Here is an 18,289-nt window from a genome sequence, read left to right on the forward strand (position 1 = left end):
GCCCCTCTGTGTCTGTCCTTCACCGGAGGAGCTGGGACTCCATCAGGGTGGCCAGGGCTGGGCAGGGAGGGTGCCATCAGCTTGGGGACCGTTCTTCTGGTCCCTGAGGGCTTTCTGTCCAGCGAGCTACCTTCCCTGGAGCTGGCGCAGACTTTCCTGCCGTGTAAGCGATGCCCCCTTTGCCCTGGACAGCCGACGTACGGGAGGTCCCCGTCGCAGCGGGAAGTTCTGTTGGGCCACCCCCACTTGAGTAGCTTTTTCCTTTTATTATTAAATCTTAGAAATGCAGAAAAAGTCTTCCACCCAACTTAACCCTTGTTTATTTTAAACCATCTCAGCAAACTGGGAACAGAGGGGAGTGTCTTTGGTGTGGCAGGGGACACCAAAGCAGAAGCACAGCTCACCTGTAACTCAAACACATCTGAAGCGTCTGCCCTGAGTTTGGGGACGAGGGGTGTCTGTTCTCTCCACCCCTTTTGATTAGCTCGAAGTAGGGCAGCAAGGCAGGAGAAATAATTAAGTGTCTAACAATTGGAAAGAGAGAAGTAGAGCTGTCTTTATTTTCACATCAAGTGATTGTCATGTGCATACCAGTCCCTCGGGGATCCATTTGTAAAGAGTCCCTTTCCCCCAATAAACCACTAGGATCCAAAGCTAATGTAAAAAACTCAGCTGTACATATGCAGATAATTAGACCATGAAGCTGAAAGTGCAATATAATTTACATACTATAAAAAGGTCATTAATAAATTTAGTCAACAATAGATTGGACTAAATGTAATTTTCTACCCAGAAAATTACAAAGCGTCGCTGAGAGAAATTTGAAAAGAACTAAATAATTAGATAAACTGCTGCCGAAGTGTGTATTTCCTCAAAGTCACCCATAGTTTAATGTGATCCCCATCAAAACCCAAGCATGCTTCGTGAGAAAAACTGACCAGCCTGTTTGAAAAACTTGACATAGAAATGCCAAACGTCTAGAAGAACCCAAAAGTTTTTTTCAAAAAGTGGCTCTGATCTCACGACTCACCGTGTGGCCGCGGAAGCCGGGATGGTGTGGCCGGCTCGACCATCAGTGTGGACTGACGAGGCGGACAGAGGGTGATGGGCAGGGAGAGTGGGGTGCAGCAAGGCACGCCCCCCACTCCCCACAGCTGCTGGTCTGGAGCTGCTGTGCTCTTTGAAAAGAAAGGAACCGCATAAGTGGCCATCATTCCATGCGGGTGGGGCTGCGCCGTCCCCCCACGCGCCGGCCCCCCACACCCTGGCCCCCGTGTTTGGTATTTTAGCTGCTGTGCAGCCGGGCATTGTGAGGACGTGGCGAACTTTACCGAACCGCCTCACAGGGCAGACGTGGGCAGGACGCCTGTGTTTCCACCACTGTAGGCGTGGCCGCAGTAAACGCCTTTAACATTTGTCCCTGTTCCTGCAGAGTGAGGTGCCAGGGCAGTCGCTGGTGCGTGAGGGTTTGAGTCCTGCTGATGGGGACAGGCAGGACCGGTCTGTTGGCCGGAACGCGGAGCGGCCGTCGGACCGCAGAGTCCGGCTTCCCCGCGTCCTGTCCGGCCACCCTCACCTCAGTCTGTTTTGTGTCCCCGAGGAGGTAAACAGCAGACGCACTGTTTACTTTGTCACTTTGAGTTGCGTGCATCACTCTCTAACAGGTGGACGTTTCTGTGACTCTGGTCTTTCCCTGCGATACACCTGGGCATGCCTCTTGGACTCTGTCTTCTTGTTTGTTTTTAATGAACCGTTTCATATAGTCTGACGCTGTGAGCATATGGACTGCCACTTGGACTTTCTGGTTATTTGAGTTACAGACAAATAAAAAAGTTTTAATGCTTTTTCTTTTATTTGTACCAGGGATTTTTTTAAAAAAAAATAACTTATGAAAGAGGCACTTAATCTAACTTAAGACGCTGTGAATTAAAATCAAGCTTTCAATATGTACTTTATTCGTGCCAACTGCCTCTAATTACTTACATAATGATGTGGAAAATTTAGAAATAATTGGCACCAATTTTGGTGTATTGTAAACCAAACTTCTATTATCACGAAAAAAGGCTTTAAATGTTTTCATGTTAGTGTGTTACTTGTTTTTAGATGACAGATTATAAGAGACTCTAAGAGACATATAGTCATTGTACATTTACAACGTAATATAGTCAATTCTATTAGAAAATGTAAAAATTATAAAACTTTTCATGTGATACCCATGGTATTTACATGTTGTTTATAGTCTTTTATATGGAGGTTCTTAGAAAGCTCATTAAGAAATCAAGAATGTTTCCTGTTTGAAAAGTTGGTAGTAAAATTTTAATTTTGTGTGTAAGTAGCCTCGTTTTAGAAAATGACCTAGAGGTCGCTGAAATGGTTCCCAGGAACACCTCCTGTCTCGTGCTGTGATGCCTTCTTCGAGTTCTGGTGAAACCCACATAACACAAAATGCAACATTTCAATATTTTTGAGTGCGCAGTTCTGTGCACACTCTTCGCACTTAGTAGATTGGGTGTTTTGGGAACATTATTTAGTTCCAGACCATTTTCAGTCTAATGTGAAAAAGATTTATTTCTGTGCCTCTCTTGGGCTATAAAGAAGATCCTTTGATCTTTTCATGTCGCACTGGGGGAGCTGGTGTTCCTCTCCTGACCCGGTGTCTTCCTGTGCAAATCACTCGATTACACGATGCATCCCAGTGCTCAGAAAGACGTGTGAAACTCCAAGCGCCTGTTAAGTGCTCGGGTCATGGGGCCCCTTTCCTCTGTGCAGACTGCATTTCACACATGTGCAGGGGCTGATCCGTGGGAGCCCCCATAAACGCGGCCCACGGGCGTGTGTCCGTCCCAGCGAAGCCCTGAGCTGTCGGCGTCCCGGGGGCTGAGCTGTTCTGTTTCCTCTGTGACTAGGAAGCTGACGAAAGTGCTGCGGAACTACGTGGACAATGCCGAGAAGCCGGGCGTCAGTGAGCAGCTGTACAAGGCCATGAAGGCTCTGGAGTACATCTTCAAGTTCATCGTGCGCTCCCGAGTGCTCTTCAATCAGTAGGTGTCCCCGGCCGGCCCTCCGGGGGACTCCCTGGAAGTCCCTCACATCCTTCCTTCCCCTTCTTTTGTCCCCTTCCTCTTCCCCCTTTTCTTTCTCTTCCTCTCCTCTTTCTCCTTCCTTTCCTGGGTTTCTCAGCGGGCGGAGCAGCGGTAGACAGCTGTGCTGGGCCAGGGTTGCACGCAGGGAAGCCAGCCCTGATCCCGAGTCGGCAGCGTGTCCACGGGAGTCAGCAGTGGGTCCACACTGTCCACTGGACGTGTGTTCAGTGCTTCAGAGCCCGGTGTGTCTGGGGCTCCTGGAGTTCTTTTCCGTGTACCTCCATGTGTCAGCACCCAAAGGACGCACAAAATGGAGACAAACCGGCCACCACAGGGAAAAGCCACCCACGTCCAATGGCCTCGCTCGGGCAGACGGCAGGCTTCCTCCCTCCCTTTCCTTCAGCCGCAGTGCCATTTACAGAGACACGTTCCCACGCAGGAAGGTGTCGGGTTGGGTGGATGCTCAGTGGCTTCGGTTTAGGGGCGTTTTACATGCTGTGTGGATGGATTTGGGGAGTGGTTTGGAACTTTATAAAGTGAGGTGGTGCGTGTAGGACTGTGCTGTGGATAGAGAACATCGATATTTGTGTCTGTCGTAGATTAAGAGGTGTGCCAAAGTAAACAGAACTTGGCGCTGGCCCACAGCGGTGAGTCGTGAACGGAGTAATGTGGGGAGCAGGTGGACCGAGAGCCGGGGCGCAGGAGCTGACGCGCCCACTTGTTTCTTTTGGAGGCTTTGGGTGACGTGCGGGAGTGACGTTGGTGCGGGTCGGTTCTTCGAGGTTGATGCCTTCCTAGTGAGTCCTAAACACAGAAAGAAGTTTGTGGGCCGGCGTCCCTCAGAGTTAGACAGCCCGTGTCACCTTTTACAAGCACCGCACTCGGAAGCATCAGCAAAAACTGGGAAACAGGCCTCTTTCTGGACCTGCCTGTTCGCTGCCCGGAATCTTCGTTTGCCTCCCCCAGTGGGAGGCCCGGGGAAAGCGAAGGTGTTCGAGACCCAATCCAGTGCCTGCCCTGGCTCACGGAAAGCCAAGGGAACACGGTACTCGTCTGCATGGAACTGTAACGTCACACACGGGGCACGGGGGTGTCCACTGATCAGTGACTGCAGCCCCCCTGCTGCCGGTCATAGGGTCCACTGCTCTTGTTCCTCCGGAGTTCTCGTGGTGACAGCAGCCATCATGACGCCGCACTTTTACGGACGGAGGCTCGAGGTTTGAGGCCACTGGACTGATCCTTGGCTGGAGTGTCAAAGACACGTGCTGTTACTTTGTTTACTCCAGACGAGACCGAACCTTGGTTTGGACCGAAGCCTTCCCTTTCCGGAAGGGTCAAAGCCATCGACGTTGTCACTCTCAGATGTGAGAGGTTTTGTTTTCCTGTATTTTATTTTCTTCAGTAAAGTTAGTGCTACTGAAATGAACTTACTACCCTTAATCTTACTAGCACATGCTTCCCTAGTAATTGTTTTTTTAAGATTTCATTTATTTATTTTCTAGAGAGAGGGGGAGGGAGGGAGAAAGAGATGGAGAGAAACATCCATGTGTGGTTGCCTCACGTGTGCCCCTTACTGGGGACCTGTCCCGTAACCCAGGCACGTGCCCTGACTGGAAAGCAAACCGGCGACCCTTTGGTTAGCAGACTGGTGCTCAATCCACTGAGCCACACCAGTCCGGGCTGTTTCTCCAGTAATTCTAAATCTTTAATTACACTAAACCCAAAGCTACACTCAGGTGCGAGGATAACTAGAGAGACTGGAACGGTTGGGTGCCATGTGATTGATTCGGCCTTGTTTCATTTGAACAAATGATCTTGGACAGTTTGTGATCAATGTGACCTTGAATCAGGGCTGGGCTGACACTGGTCCCCTTCGCGCACTGCCAGCGTCCCCTCTCACTCAGAGGCCAGTGCCCAGAAGCACGCCCGGGCCGCGAGTGCGTTCCTGCGGTGGCAGTAGATGCTGAGGTCTCACCCAGGACACTGCTGCTTAGAGAAGACGGAGCCACCCGAGTGGACCGGGCGCCAGTGGTGTCTGTCTCTGCAGCCTCTTTCTCTCTGAGCATCCAGATGGCATTAGAAATATGACAGAAGTCCCTGAGTTTGACTGTAGAGTGATGAGGAACGTGGCTGGCCGCATGCCACAGAAAAGCCTAGAACCTTTACCAGAGGAGGTTTTCCTTCCTCTTTTCCTTCCCCCCTTCCCTCCCAGAGGACGAGTCCGGAGCTCGCGCCCTTGCCCTGCGCTGCCCCCCTGTCCGTGGCCCCTTGTATCTTCCTGCCCCATCATCCTGCGGGTCTTTCTTTTCCCTCATGGCCCCGAGGGGGCTCCTGCCCCTCTTGGCATCTGGACTGTGCTCCTGGCAGCGGAGGGGACGAGGTGAAGGGTAAAGGGCTCTCCCAGCCTCTCTTCTTTTAAAGAGCTTTCCCCAGGCACTACAGAGTCACGCGTTTTTACGTTGTCCAGAAGCGTGTCACACGCGCGCCCCAGCTGTGGAGGGCTTTGGAAGGGATTTTTAGATGGGCTCACGGACGCTTTCAACAAAGTCAGTTTCCTAAGTGAAGAGCGAGTGCCCAGGGTGGTAGGCAGATGTCGGGTAGGCAGTTGGCGCTTCCCTCTTCCTTCTCCTCACCCAGAATTTCTGTTGCCGGGCAGCTTGCAGCGCTCCTACGTAGTCGGGGTTACTGACCCCTCCTTCCTCGGGCTTCTCGGAGTCTTCCCTTCCCCAGTAGCTTGGGAGTCAATCCCGGAGACTCCTGGCACCAGGTATCTTGGGCTTTATATCTTTGGAGTGTTGAGCGACCTGTGGGAGTGAGACGCCCAGCACGCCTTGGTCTGGGACCCAGGAGGTGCCCCGTGTCTGGCCTCCTGAGGACCACCTCTGTTCTCGGTGGCAGCAGGCTGCTGGCCCCAACCGTGGCCCTGGTGCCAGCCTCTGTCCTGGAGGGGCCCTGGCAGGAGGCAGGCCTGATTCCAAACAGAGCGTGTCACCTCCTCCCAGAAGACACAAAGGACGAAGAGGTCAGAACAAGCAGCAGCCGTGGCAGTGAGGTTTGCTCAGCCTCCTAGTTCCCAGTGCTGGGGTTCCTGACCTCATCTGAGTGGGTGCTGCAGGGTGGGCTCCCTCCCTCCCTCCCTCCCTCCACCTATTCCTTCCTCCATAACTGCTTCATGAGCTTTGCAGCCTGGTCTGTATCCCAGAGGAGTCATTCACTGATCTCACTTTTTTCTCCCACGTTTCCTGAACGTGCGCTGTGGCTGCCTTCGGCACTTCCCGAGTGCACGGATGGACAGACGCCTCCCTCGGCTCCCAGAACACAGTCCTAGCCACGCTGCGCCGAGAAGGTGCTGCTTCTTGTGTTTGAACCTGCAGTCTGAATCTGCAGAGTGGAGGTTTAGTGCCTCAGGGATTCTGTGCTCGGGCAACCGTGGCCTTCAAGTCACGGACGACAGGACCAGAGACTTCCATCCTGTCCTGTTGTCTTGGGCCAGTGCCCCGTCCCCCTGCCCCACCATTCGGGGGCACTTCATCTGGGATAGCAAGGACATTTGTTCTGGGTGAAAGGAGACTCCTGTTTTGTCTCCGCTGCCCAAAGGGAAAGTGGCCCTGTGCCCTTCCCAGACGTCCACCCCAGCTGGCCCCTGACCAGGCCCTGGTGTGGTGTGTTAAGCAGTGGGGGGGGGGGGGTCCAGGCCTCTCCTGGTCTTGGCCACAGCACATTTCGTACCGAGGGAGGAAACAGCTGTGCTCACAGCTGGAGTTGACAAGCGCGTCTTTCCTTTTGCCGTTGGAATAAACTTTGGAGGTCTTTTTTCCCTTTTTCTTCTTTCAAAACGGTCTGCTGTATTTTCACGGAATGTAGCAGTTCTGTAAAATGCCAGGGTAATTGACAGTCGTAATTGTTCTTCCGGAGAACGAGGAGGGGAAATTGGGAGGTGGGGATACGGAAGCCTGGCACCGTGACCTGCTAGCTCTCTCGCTGTGCACATCCATGCCTGCTGTTCTGCTCAGAAAGGTCATCGCATTTTGAAGTGAGAACAGCAGATTTCAAGCTCTGGCCCAGAGACGCTCGGTTCCCGGGGAACCCCAGATGGATTCCTGACAGCAGGGTGGTGGGGGCTCTTCTGGCGGGTTTTTGTTCGCCTGTGTTCTCTGCGTGGGCGGATCACATTAACTAGGAAGCCGGCAGACCCATGCATCTGATCAGACCTTCAGAATGAAATTGCCAGAGCTCGTCATCACCGTGTTCCCCTCTGAGTCTCCACGCTTTGCGAGGGTTTGGCCGGTCGTCTGGCGTCAGTGTTGTGTATAATTAGTTATTGATCACGAATAAGCTGCTGCAGGTCTGTCATTTTGCTGTTGTTTCCCCTGGTAACGGAACGAAGATGTAGGCTGTAGATAAAGATCTTGTCATTCCTTGTTTATGAATACTTATAACAGGACTGGGGTTTATTCTCCCATGTGTGCATGGGCCGCCTCTGGCTTCTCTCCCGCCCCCTCACCGTGGGCCAGCCGAGGGACTCTTTGCTTTATCTGATGAAACCAGGAGGGGAGCCCGGGGACACCTCCCTTTCGTCACAGAAAAGTGCTTCGCATCATTTATTTCATCTTGGTGTCTGGAGGATACTTCCACTTAGTGAGGAATTCCGGGGGGCGGTTGTTTTCTTCCCCAGATGCTGTCCCACACTCTTTTGTGTTCCGTAATTTCTGCTGAGAAGTCAGCTCTCAGACTCACTGTTGTGCTTTAGAAAGGAATTTTCCTTTTCCTGTAGCTGCTTTTAGTTTTGCTCATTTTTCTGTGGTTATGAGGTTGGCAGTTTCACTGTGGCTCGCATAGGAATACTTCGTTTTTTATTTACCCTACTGTTACCAGACCGCTTCCACACGGGGGGCTTCCACATGGGGGGCTGGCCCTGCACCCCGCCATCCAGGACCTTTCTCCTGTCAGGGGACCTCCAGGTTCTTGATTTGCCCAGGCGAGATTTCCGGGACAAACCAGAGTGAGAACAAGGTGCATTTTGTTCAGGTGGAGAAAAGAAAGAGCCCAGGCGGCTGCTGTAAAGATGGGAGAACAGCAGTCCCGGTGGGTGGGGTCAGTTCCTCCTTGGGACTGGATGTGTTTTGTCTCCAGGCTTGGTGGCCCCAAATTCTGGCTCCGCCTTCTGGCTGGGAGCGTTTTGTTTCTAATGCAGTCCCTTCCTGAAGGGTCACGGAGTTGGTCCCCGCCCCCTCCGGCTCCTGGTGCGATGGACTATGAGCTCTGGGGCGGGTCTCTGGTTGGTTTCACTTCTTAGATTGTTACTCTCGCTCTAATTTTTGCTTGTTTGTTTGTTTTGTTATCGGTCTCCCTGACTTAGGTGAGGGGAAGGTACCATTTGCTCTTAGGTGTCTTTGGTTAGGGAGGGTTGGCTGGCTGTTAACGATCGGTCGGTCAGCCCTTTGGTTCACCCAGCTGTCCCAGGTTCCTCATTCCACCGGCAGGGGAGTCTCGTAGTTTCTTAGGAACCTGCCTCACTGTGCTGGGTTTTCAGAGCTTCTTGAATTTTGGATTGATGTCTTTCGTTAATATTGGAAAGCTCATGGCCATTATCCATTCTGATGTTGCCTCTGCTCCATGGCCTCTCGCGTCTTCATCTGAAATGCAATGCGTGTATTTTAGATACTGTACCCGACACACCCCTGACACCTGTGTTTCCCATCTCAGCATCTGTTTATTTTCCTGTGGATTGGCCTCCGTTTCATTAATTCTACCTTTTGCTCTGTCTGATCTAAATGTAACCCGTGTAATGTGTTATGAACTTTAGATACTATGTTTTATGGCTTTAGAATTTTCATTTGATTTTTTTCCCTACTAAATTTTTCCATCTAACGTTCTATTCTATCTCTCTATTTTTCCATCTTTTCCTTTCTCTGCCTTTTTCTCTTTATTCTAAAGTGATATTGTAAGTAAATTTATTTGCTATTCTTGTCAGCTAACTGCAGTATCCCGGTCACCCGTGGGCCTCTTTCTATTGGCTTCTTTTCCTCTTCGACTGGGCCACTGGTTCGGGTTTGTGCTGTGCTCAGTGACTTGTGCTTGACGGCAGGACTGTGTGTATGTGACAAGCCCCAGGTGGCCCTTCTTTCAGGTGACGTGTCCTTCCCCTCGTAGGTAGAGCATGGGGCGACCTCCTTCCCCTGCAGAGGCTGCGTTGCGTCTCGGCTGTGGGCCGCCCTGGTGGGTCTCCACCTGCTTTAGCCGGCCTCTGAGTCCCTGGGGTTTTCAGCACAGTCTGCAGTGTGGCCCTTCTCCCCGCCTTTTTCCAACACTCTCCGTTATCCCCGGAGACGGGTGAGAGCTCCGCTCTGCTTTACGGAGGTTTTCACTTCGACTCCACCGAAGCCATCCCGTATCTGAAAAGCCTTTACAAGACAGACACGCAACGTTGCAATTTCCCATTTTAGACAGGATTCGTTGCTTCACAGTGGAAGTTATTTAAATAAAAAAATCACCTCTAGGGTAATTAATTATCACTTCGTTTACAAAATTTTCCTCCGTACACAAGTTTTCAGGTATGGTGTACTTTTAATTAGGCCGAAAAGTAGTCTATGTTAATAAAGCATCAGAGTTGCAAGACTTTAAAATGCAAATGCATTGCCTCTTAGTAACATAGCAGCTTAAAGTAGCTGCTAATAAATAGTTCATAGCTGAAACTTATTTACAGTTACCAGTATGTATTTGCATCTGTGGGTCTAATGCACTACTTTCTCATTACCCAGTTGTTGAACGTGGTCCTCTCTGGAAAGTTTTTCCATCAGCACCGATTCTGTGGTGAACAAATTTGTACAGTATCATTTTTAAAATAGTTTTGAGTTTGTGATATCATCTTCAAATAGTTATAAGATTGTGTTAAATTTAGGTGATTAAGTGTCTTTGTGACTCATTATCAAACCATGTGACATTATAGGTTTAAAAACACCGTCAGGAAATACACCAAGGTGTCAGCGATGTCGTGTCTGTGGGGTTGGATTACCACCGAATTCCTCCGTCCTTCCTTCATCTCTGCCTCCTTCCCTCCGTTCCCAGACATCGCTGCGGTTTTCAGACTTACAAAATGGACTGTGTTACAGGGAGAAAACCCAGACCTAGTCGGATTAAAAGCTCAGCCTCCCTGAGGTGGTGGCAAGTCTCTGTACGGTTGTGGTGGGGAGGCAGAGCAAGGTGATTTCCAAGCCCCACCCCCACCCCTGTTTGGGAGACCCTGAACCGTTCACAATCTAACCTGCCACCCAGAGGCACCTCTCAGGGCTATGGCGGAGGGAGCCAGACACCCGCCGCGTGCGTCTGTGCGTGCCTGGCCCCCAGCTTGACACTCTGTTCCTTGCAGGCTCTACGAGAACAAGGGCGAGGCCGACTTCAGGGAGTCGCTCCTGCAGCTGTTCCGGTCCATCAGCACCATGATGAGCAGCATGTCCGACCAGACCGTCCGGGTGAAGGTAGGCCCTCCTCGCGCCCTGGCTGTGCCCAAGGCCGCAGGTGGCCGCAGGGCTCCGTGGCCGCTGGGAGAGAGCCACACTGCACATCCCGCGCTGCCCTCACGTGGGTGTCAGGCCGCAGATCGGCTTTGCGGGGAACCTGGCTGTGCTCGCTGCGTGGGGCAAGGGCGCCGTCCGCCCTCTGCAGGGCTCTGGGCTCTGGATGTTGCTGCGGCTCTGCCGTGTGGCCCCAGAGTTTCTGAACTCACTCTCTGTGCCTGTGGGGAAGCCGGCGGGACTAGCGTGGTCAGGTTGCTCACAATCTGGGCAGCTGTGCCCCCAGCCTCTGTCAGGCCTCAGGCTCAGCCCAGCACACGGTGTCATGTCTCTGTCCCTCAGTGCACCTTCCACCCGCGCAGGAGAGCGAGGTATCCGCACTCCCACACTCCCACTCGTCTCACCCCTGGGACGGCCCGTTCCCACCCTGCTGCCCTGGGGAGGAAGGATGCCTCAAATCTCCCGGGGCCTGTGCGTTCTTCGGGGCCTCTCCCCTGGGGTGGCTGTGCCAGTGCGCCGCCCTTGCTGCGGGCCGACGCCCTGCGGGAGGGGTGTGCAGACTGGGCGGCGCGCAGGGTGCTGCCCCTCTGATGCCCTCAGAGGAGGAGGGTCCTCCACGAGAGAACCCGGCTGCTGCCCCTGGTGTCTCACGCAGCCACCCTCGTCCCTACCTCCCCCTCTCAGTGTTCTTTCAGGGTGTCATTGCAGAAGGCGCCCCATTGTCTTACAAATGTTGTGGGAAAGCACTCACCCAGCTTGAAAGCTGACCTCTCTGGAGCAGGGATGCCCAGGTGTGTCTGTCTCCTGGTCGCTGGGACCGGGCACTGTACTATGGAACGTGAATCGCGTCTCTTGACACCTCGTTCCCCTCCGAGCTGGTGAGCGCTTGGCAGAGCCGCTGCCCCCCCAGTGTGGTCTCCGACCCTCCTGTGGGTGTGTCGGAAAGACTGGTGATCTGCGGGCGAAGCTCCAGGGGGCGAAGCGTAGCCAACCTCGAGGCCCTCGCCCTGTGGCCCAAAGCCACCTGGTTGTTCCAAGGTTAAAGTCAGCAGTGTGCTCAGGGCCTTTGCTTCTAAGTCCTGCGGCATTTTAGGAAAACACATGTGGGAAGAGTCGGAACAGACAGAAATCACAGGAAGTTTTGAGCCCAGAAGTAATTTTAGATTTTTAAATATATTCTCATATCATGAGATTTGGTTGGGCTTGGCTTGGGTCGCCCCACTTCCCCTCATGTCAATTCTTCCCATGGGTGGCTCTCTGTAAGACATGAGTGACTCCGGTGACATCGGTGCTTCATTGCCACCTGCACACCTGTGACGCAGGTGTTTTATTGGGAACGTTGCCTCCTCGCTGCCCATTTTGTATTTTGTTTTCTTAAAATCGGTGAACTATCCACAGCCAAGATGAGGGTTTCCATCGTGGGTCCCTGGTTTTTGTGGGGTTGAAATGGACACACACCTGCGAATCATGTTACTGAGAAAAGGAACAGACTGGCGTATCTTAGGGGCGAAGCGTTGTCCCCAGAGGGTGGCCCTTGTGGCTGTGTGGGTGGTCGGAGCTGATCTGTGTGCCCTCATTTGAGGCGGCAGCAGGCTCTCCCACCTTCTTGGCTGTATCTGGGGTGCTCTTTGAGGGATGGGGGTGGCCGCCAGGTCCCAGAGAGCCAGGCCTGTCGTCAGTCACCTCCTCCAAGAGGAAGCCACACCACACCAGGTTTGCTTCCGCGGCTGCGCCTCACGCGTGGGTGAAGGGGGAGCCAAGAGGAGGTTCAGCTGATCGTTCGCGTCGGCACACACAGGGCGCCAAACTCGAGTTAGTGTGGCGGCTTTCCGTGGGCCCTGGTGACAACATTTCACCAGTTGTCTGACGCGAGTGAGCAGACACACCCGTCGAGAGTGCCAGCCTGCGGGCGGGGAGCCGCTGTGACCGTGGGGAGTGCCACCCTCGCTCAGCCAGGACAGAGCGGAGCAGCGATTTCCCTCTCTGCCGGCGGGTTCACGACCACACTCTTCCGTTCCCCTCCCTGGAGCGCGTTGCTAAGTGCCAGCCGTCCTGTGACAGTCAGGGACCAGGCTGTGCCTGTTGCCCCCTCCGTGGACGGCACCCCTGGGCCGGATGTGGGGACATAAATGGCACCCCTTGCGGAGCTTTGCAGCCGAGTGGACACGGTCTGTGTTGGCCTGTGAAGCAGGTGCCAAGGTGAGACTGTGTCCTGTTAGACCAGGTGAGTCTCAAGAGGGTGTGGGGGAGTCAGGGGGGCTGGTCCCGGAACCTTCCTGGGGTCCGCGTCTTGGGGACGGCCCCACGGTGCTGGCGGCAGGTGGCTGTTTCTGGACGGCCTGTGTCTTGTAAAGATGGACGTGGGGCCTCTGGGGCTTTGCAGTCAGAACTGTCACAGGCAGAACTGTCGCTGAAAGCTACGAAGTCACCGCCACCACATGGGGTGACCCCACAGACACCGTCCAGTGACGTAAACGGAGTCTCTGTAAACGGGATTCCCCACCTGGGCAAAGAATTCCGGAGTTTTGTGTGGAGGGAAACTGCAGCCGTGGTCTTCAGTAAGAGGTCGGCTCTTGGTGTGTGTGTGTGCGCATGTGCACACACGTGTGTGTGTGTGTGTGCACATTCTCACCTGTGCTCTGTGTGATGCGCTGGGCAGTTTTTGTTCTATTCTAAGCATCTTGTGGTCTATTCTGAATGACCGTGTTTCACTGGAAAATTGCTGGCGGACGGGCACTCCGTTTGCTCCCTGACAGCGAACGTGCCTTGGCCCGCATTTGAGAGTCACCTTGGCTGTCTTGCACGCCTTACATCTCCTCGCCCTGCCCCTCCAGTCCCGTTGGGTGGGTCGATGGCGTGTACTTCCTGTGTCCGTCCGTTGCCTTGTAAAGCCCTGGGCCCCTGGCACTCAGAGCTCGCCCCCGCGGGCCAGTGGATCGGGCCGGGGAGAAGCTTGACTGAATTTGAGGACCCCTCCCTCCACCCCTGCAGCTGAGCTTGGCACCCAGATGGTGAGGGTTTGGTCTCCTTCCGGGGGGCGTCCTGGGGGGCTGGCCTTCCTGTCACTCCCACTCTCGTGGTGCCACTTCTGTCTCGTCGTCACCGGAAGGGCCTGTGTTGGAAACGAGCTGTATTGTAATCACAAAAATGCAGCTGTCGGCTGAGTTTTGCCCACTGAGAAGTGCGACTTTTATTTCCATAAAAATAATATCCTGACTTGAAATGATACTATACTTATTTGCCTTACATTGTATCCCAAATTCTTCCTCGCCAGTTTTCATTGCTTTTTGACTCTTTCTAAGCTACCATCTGGAGCACCGCCCCTCCCAGATCTGTGAGTTGAGAACTCTCTTTCTGTCCTTAGGAAGAACAGGCTGAATGTATTAGGGACAATGACAAACAAGGATCTGAAATCCACAAGGGTCTCCGTGTGGGTGGGGGAATCAGGTGTCACGGGTGACTTCTGACCGAACTGGTGGGCTCGCCCAAGGCTGAGTCCCTGCCCCCAGGCCTGCTGCCCCCTCTCGCGGCTGTCCTCGGGGTCCTGGGGCCGGGAGCCCTGTCCGGGCCTCAGACGCAACAGGTGTTACTATGTGTCTGCCCTCAGTTTTTAATACAATAGGGAGTCTCGTTAGAGGAGTGAAAGTCCCACAGATTTAATTAAGAAACAGGAGGAATTCTTGTCATCCCCCCAGGGGTGGCGTGGTTTGCGTTTTGTCTGTACAAGTGTCTCCTGTGTGTGTGAGACACACAGGTGCGTGGTGACTGGGTGCCGATGTTCGCGTGTGCGTGTAGACGGACGTGCGTTCACCTCAGTGTACTTCAGCAACTTTGATTTTCCACGTGTATGTTCCTCTGCCCCTTAGCATTTTCCAGAATGTCGTGCGTAAGGTCACCTACCACCTCATGGCCGTTATCCCACCTCATGTAGCATGTTTTCGGTTTCCGGGCACCAAGACCTTGTCCTGTTTTCATTTCCCTGAGCCTCCGTGGCTGAGCCCTCTCCGTGTGGCGGGCCCTGGTCGGCTGGGGGTGTCGGCTGGCAGGGGCTCTGAAGTGCTGCGAAGGTCATGTCCAGGGCTGTGAGCCTCCCCCCGGATCAGGGATCCCCTCTGGGTGTTGAGCTCGATGCGACCTCCTGGCCTTGGAGCCACAGAGCCCTAGTTCTGTCTGCGATGCCGTTCTGCTCTACGCTGAGTGCGACTCAGGGAGGCGGCTGCAGCCTTGTGTGGCTGGGGAGCTGGGCCGCCCCCGGAAGCCATCTCTCTGCTCACATCACCTTGACCTCCCCTGGCGTGGGACCAGCGGCTGAGTCAGGCTGGGTGACAGTGGCCCTGCAGAGCCCCCCGCCTTCAGCCCTGACCACGGGGCACGGAAGAGGCCAGCCCCGTGGGGTGGCGGAGCCACGAAGGCGAATGGAGGGCGAGCAGCCCAGCACTTCCTTCACTTCCTGTCTCCCTCCTCTTTCCCAGGTGGTTGGGGTGCTGTCCATGTGCTCACGGCCCCTGGGATGACTCTGACACCGGCCAGGGCTGTGCTGGCCGGCCTCTCCTCCCCCAAGCGGACAAGGATGAGGTGGCGGGGTGGCCGTCTTCCAGGCCGTGGCGTCTGTGAGCGGGAGGCTTGTCCAACCAGAACATCTGACAGCTGAGCGGGCTGGCAGCTTGGGCGAGAATCAGCAACCAGCCAGTCCTTCTGGAGAGTTCTTCCGCTGACACGGGGAGGAGAGGACGGGCCAGGCTTCAGGAAGCGAAGGGACCGAGCCAAGCTCGGAAGGGGTGACAGTCCCCTGGGAGTGCTGGGATAAATGCCACAGCTCAGTAGCTTCTTCCAGACACGCGTTACCGAAGCAGCTGCTTCGGGGGGTGCGTGTCCTCGTGGGCCTGGGGCTGGGGTCAGGGAGCACGGCAGATGGGGGCATGTAAAGGGCAGACGTTTACTTGTCCTGGTTCCGGAGGCTGGGGTCCCAGTCGGGGCCCCAGCACAGTTGGGTTCCGGCGAGGACCCCTTCTGGGGTGCAGATGGCCAAGCTGTCATTCTGTCCCCACATGGCAGAGAGCAGTTGGGAAGCAAGCTCTCTCTTTACAAGGACGTGAGAGCCCTTCCCCCGCAGCCTGTGACCTCATTCAGTTCCACTCACTTCCCAAAGGCCCTGCCTCCTGACACCATCACACTGGGCCCTGGGCTGTCATCATACCGAACTGAGGGGACACAGACTTGTGGTCCCTGCCGACGCACTTCAGAAGGCTCTGTTCCAGGTCCTCCTCCTTGCGCCCCGCAGTGGCCAGTGGCCCTCGGCGCTCCTTGGCTGACCAAGACCTCACTCCTGTCTTCACCTGTTGTTCTCCTGTGACTTGATATAACTTGGTCACATCTCCACAGACCGTGTGTCCACACAAGGACACGTGCACAGGCACCAGGGGTTAGGACCCAAACATGACTTTCCCAGGACACCGCTCATCCTGTGCTAGGGGCCGCCGTGGACATCAGCGTGGAGGTCAAAGGGTCCCGGGCCAGTGGTTGAAGCAGGGCCAGAGAGGAAGCCGGCCCAGGTCCAGGTGCCCCAGGTGAGCTGCCGATCTGCTCTTTTCACACCTCACTGGGTGCACAGGGTGAGTCAGGGGGTCGGGGGGGGGGGGCTTGGGAGCCGTCTGGGGTTCAAGGGGGAGTTACATCAAGAAAGCACGAGGTGGGGGGAACTTCAGGTAGAGGCAGCAGCCGCGGTGTTTGTTGATTTCAGGAATGACAGGAAGATCCATGGTTGAGGCAGGGTAGCAGGCAGCGGCCACGCCAGGACTGGGGAGAAAGTGGAAAGGCAGGTCTGGGCGTGGAGGCAGAGCCTGCCCAGGGTCTGTGGAGGCGACTGGAGAGAGCTTGGTCAGTCCGAGTTGGCTTTTCCAGGTCATTTGGGCTGTTGTCTGAAGGACAGATGCATAGGTCGAGGGGAAGCTGTGGGGTGGGAGGCTCTGGTGAACACCAGGTGAGGGACCACAGCATGGGGGCTGGAGCCTGGGTCCCCAGCATGGCACCGTTGGCATGCGAGCGGACAGGGTGTGGCTGCGGGCACTGCCAACGGTGCTCAGTGCAGTCCCCGCCTCTGCGCACGAGCCGTAACTCCACAGCGCAGCAACCAGACATGTCTCGGCACGGAGACCCGTCCCTCTGTGCAGCTGGTGTGTCCTTCCTGAGTGCTTGTCACCCATGCCGGGCATCCTTGCCACTTTCTTACGGCCTTTGGACCACGTCCAGTTTCTGTCCCCTGTCCAGTGTTCCTGCAGTGCTGCCACGGGCTGGTGGCCGCTGGTGGGAGGCGTGGTTATGTAACGCGGTGGGAGCTTCCCGAGGGTTTGGAGAGAACTGGCCGGCGGCTGCTGTCCAGATGGTGGTGGAGCCCGACACAACCCTAATCCCTCGGGTCTGAGCCGCCCTCTCGGACCTCAAAGCCTTTGATGCTGGTAATCTCCTGTGATCCTCGCAGCACGGCAGCGGTGTCTGTTAAAAGTAATAACGAGAAAGCTTTCTAAAGGCATGGGCAGAAAACATTATCACGTAAAGCCTGCGTTTTAGTGGCTGAGTCGTTGATGGCAACACTCATGCCCATGTCCAGTGGCTTTTCTCTGGGACCTTCAGATTGCAGCTGCCCCGTGGAGCCCCTTCCGAGAGAGTTCTAGGAAAGATGAGGGGCTTCCACGGGTCTCCAATGGCTTGACCAGCCAACCAGGGACTTCTCGGGCGAACAGAGCCAGGTGAGACCTGTGAAGGCTCGGTGCATCCCCTTGTGGAAGGGTAGTTACGCACGCACCTGCCGTAGGCTGTCATGGGTTCTTTTCATGATTTGAGTCTCCCTGGATCCAGGCTGCTGGAGGACAAGTTGCACAAACCTCTAGTGGCATGTGAATGAAAGGGAAGGTGTTTTCATTTTACAGATAAGGAAACTCGGTACTGTGAAGAGGTCGGTTCTTTCCACCTCGATCTGTACATTCAGTGCCGTCTCGATCCAAGTCCTGGCGCGTTACCTGGGGGACATGGACAAGTGGGTTCTGAGGCTGGAGACACAGCGGACACAGCATGGTACTGAAGAAGCTCAAAGCCAGGGCATGGCTTCTGCTGGGCGTCCGGTCTTACTGTGATGCTATGGTCCTCGAGTCACCGAAACCCAACTCACGTCAGCATCACAGAGAAGGCGAGGCATGGGTGCGTGTGAAGGGGAGTTCAGCCTGAGGGACACTTGCTGCATCCGGTCCAGGGGCAGGAGCATAGCCTCACACTGGGCTCCATGGCTTCTTTCTGTTCGAGGGGAAGGAGGCTGCCGTGGCCGGAGGCTCACCGTTTTCTCCCTGTGTGTGGTCCTGCACGGAGAGGAGTGACTGTCATGGTCACAAAGAGCCCTGCTGGACCTCGTCAGGCAGGAGGCACGCTCCTTCCAAGGAGAAGACTCGAGGAAGTTGCCAAGAGCAGGAGGGGCTGGCAGCAGCTTGCAGGAGGGCCGGCACGGCCTTCGTTCACGGAGCAGAAGCCCAAGTGCATCTGTGACCCTGTGTGACAGGTGCCTCTGCTGTCCCCCGACCCCGACTACGGGGTGGACGGAAAGGCCAGCTAAAGCCTTCATTTGGGGTTGGTGTTCTGGCCGGCACGCCAGGCCCCCCACGCTGAGGCCCGAGAGGAGCCCAGCTTTCCGTGGGCCTGGGAAGG

At 55.0% G+C, this 18,289-nt stretch overlaps 1 protein-coding gene across 2 annotated transcripts in view; it reads left to right on the forward strand.

The window, feature by feature from the left end:
• Positions 1–18,289, forward strand: part of DOCK1 (dedicator of cytokinesis 1) — a 364,555-nt gene that overhangs the window by 87,542 nt on the left and 258,724 nt on the right. For both annotated transcript variants that reach the window (XM_053668427.1, XM_053668428.1), the window contains exons 22-23: positions 2,907–3,041; positions 10,453–10,561. In XM_053668427.1, the coding sequence (XP_053524402.1) occupies positions 2,907–3,041; positions 10,453–10,561 (244 nt within the window). The remainder of the gene's footprint in view (positions 1–2,906; positions 3,042–10,452; positions 10,562–18,289) is intronic.

The sequence above is a fragment of the Artibeus jamaicensis genome, unplaced genomic scaffold (genome assembly GCF_021234435.1).
Source record: "Artibeus jamaicensis isolate MK-2021 breed Jamaican fruit bat unplaced genomic scaffold, CSHL_Jam_final contig_490, whole genome shotgun sequence".
NCBI classification, from domain to species: Eukaryota; Metazoa; Chordata; class Mammalia; order Chiroptera; family Phyllostomidae; genus Artibeus; species Artibeus jamaicensis.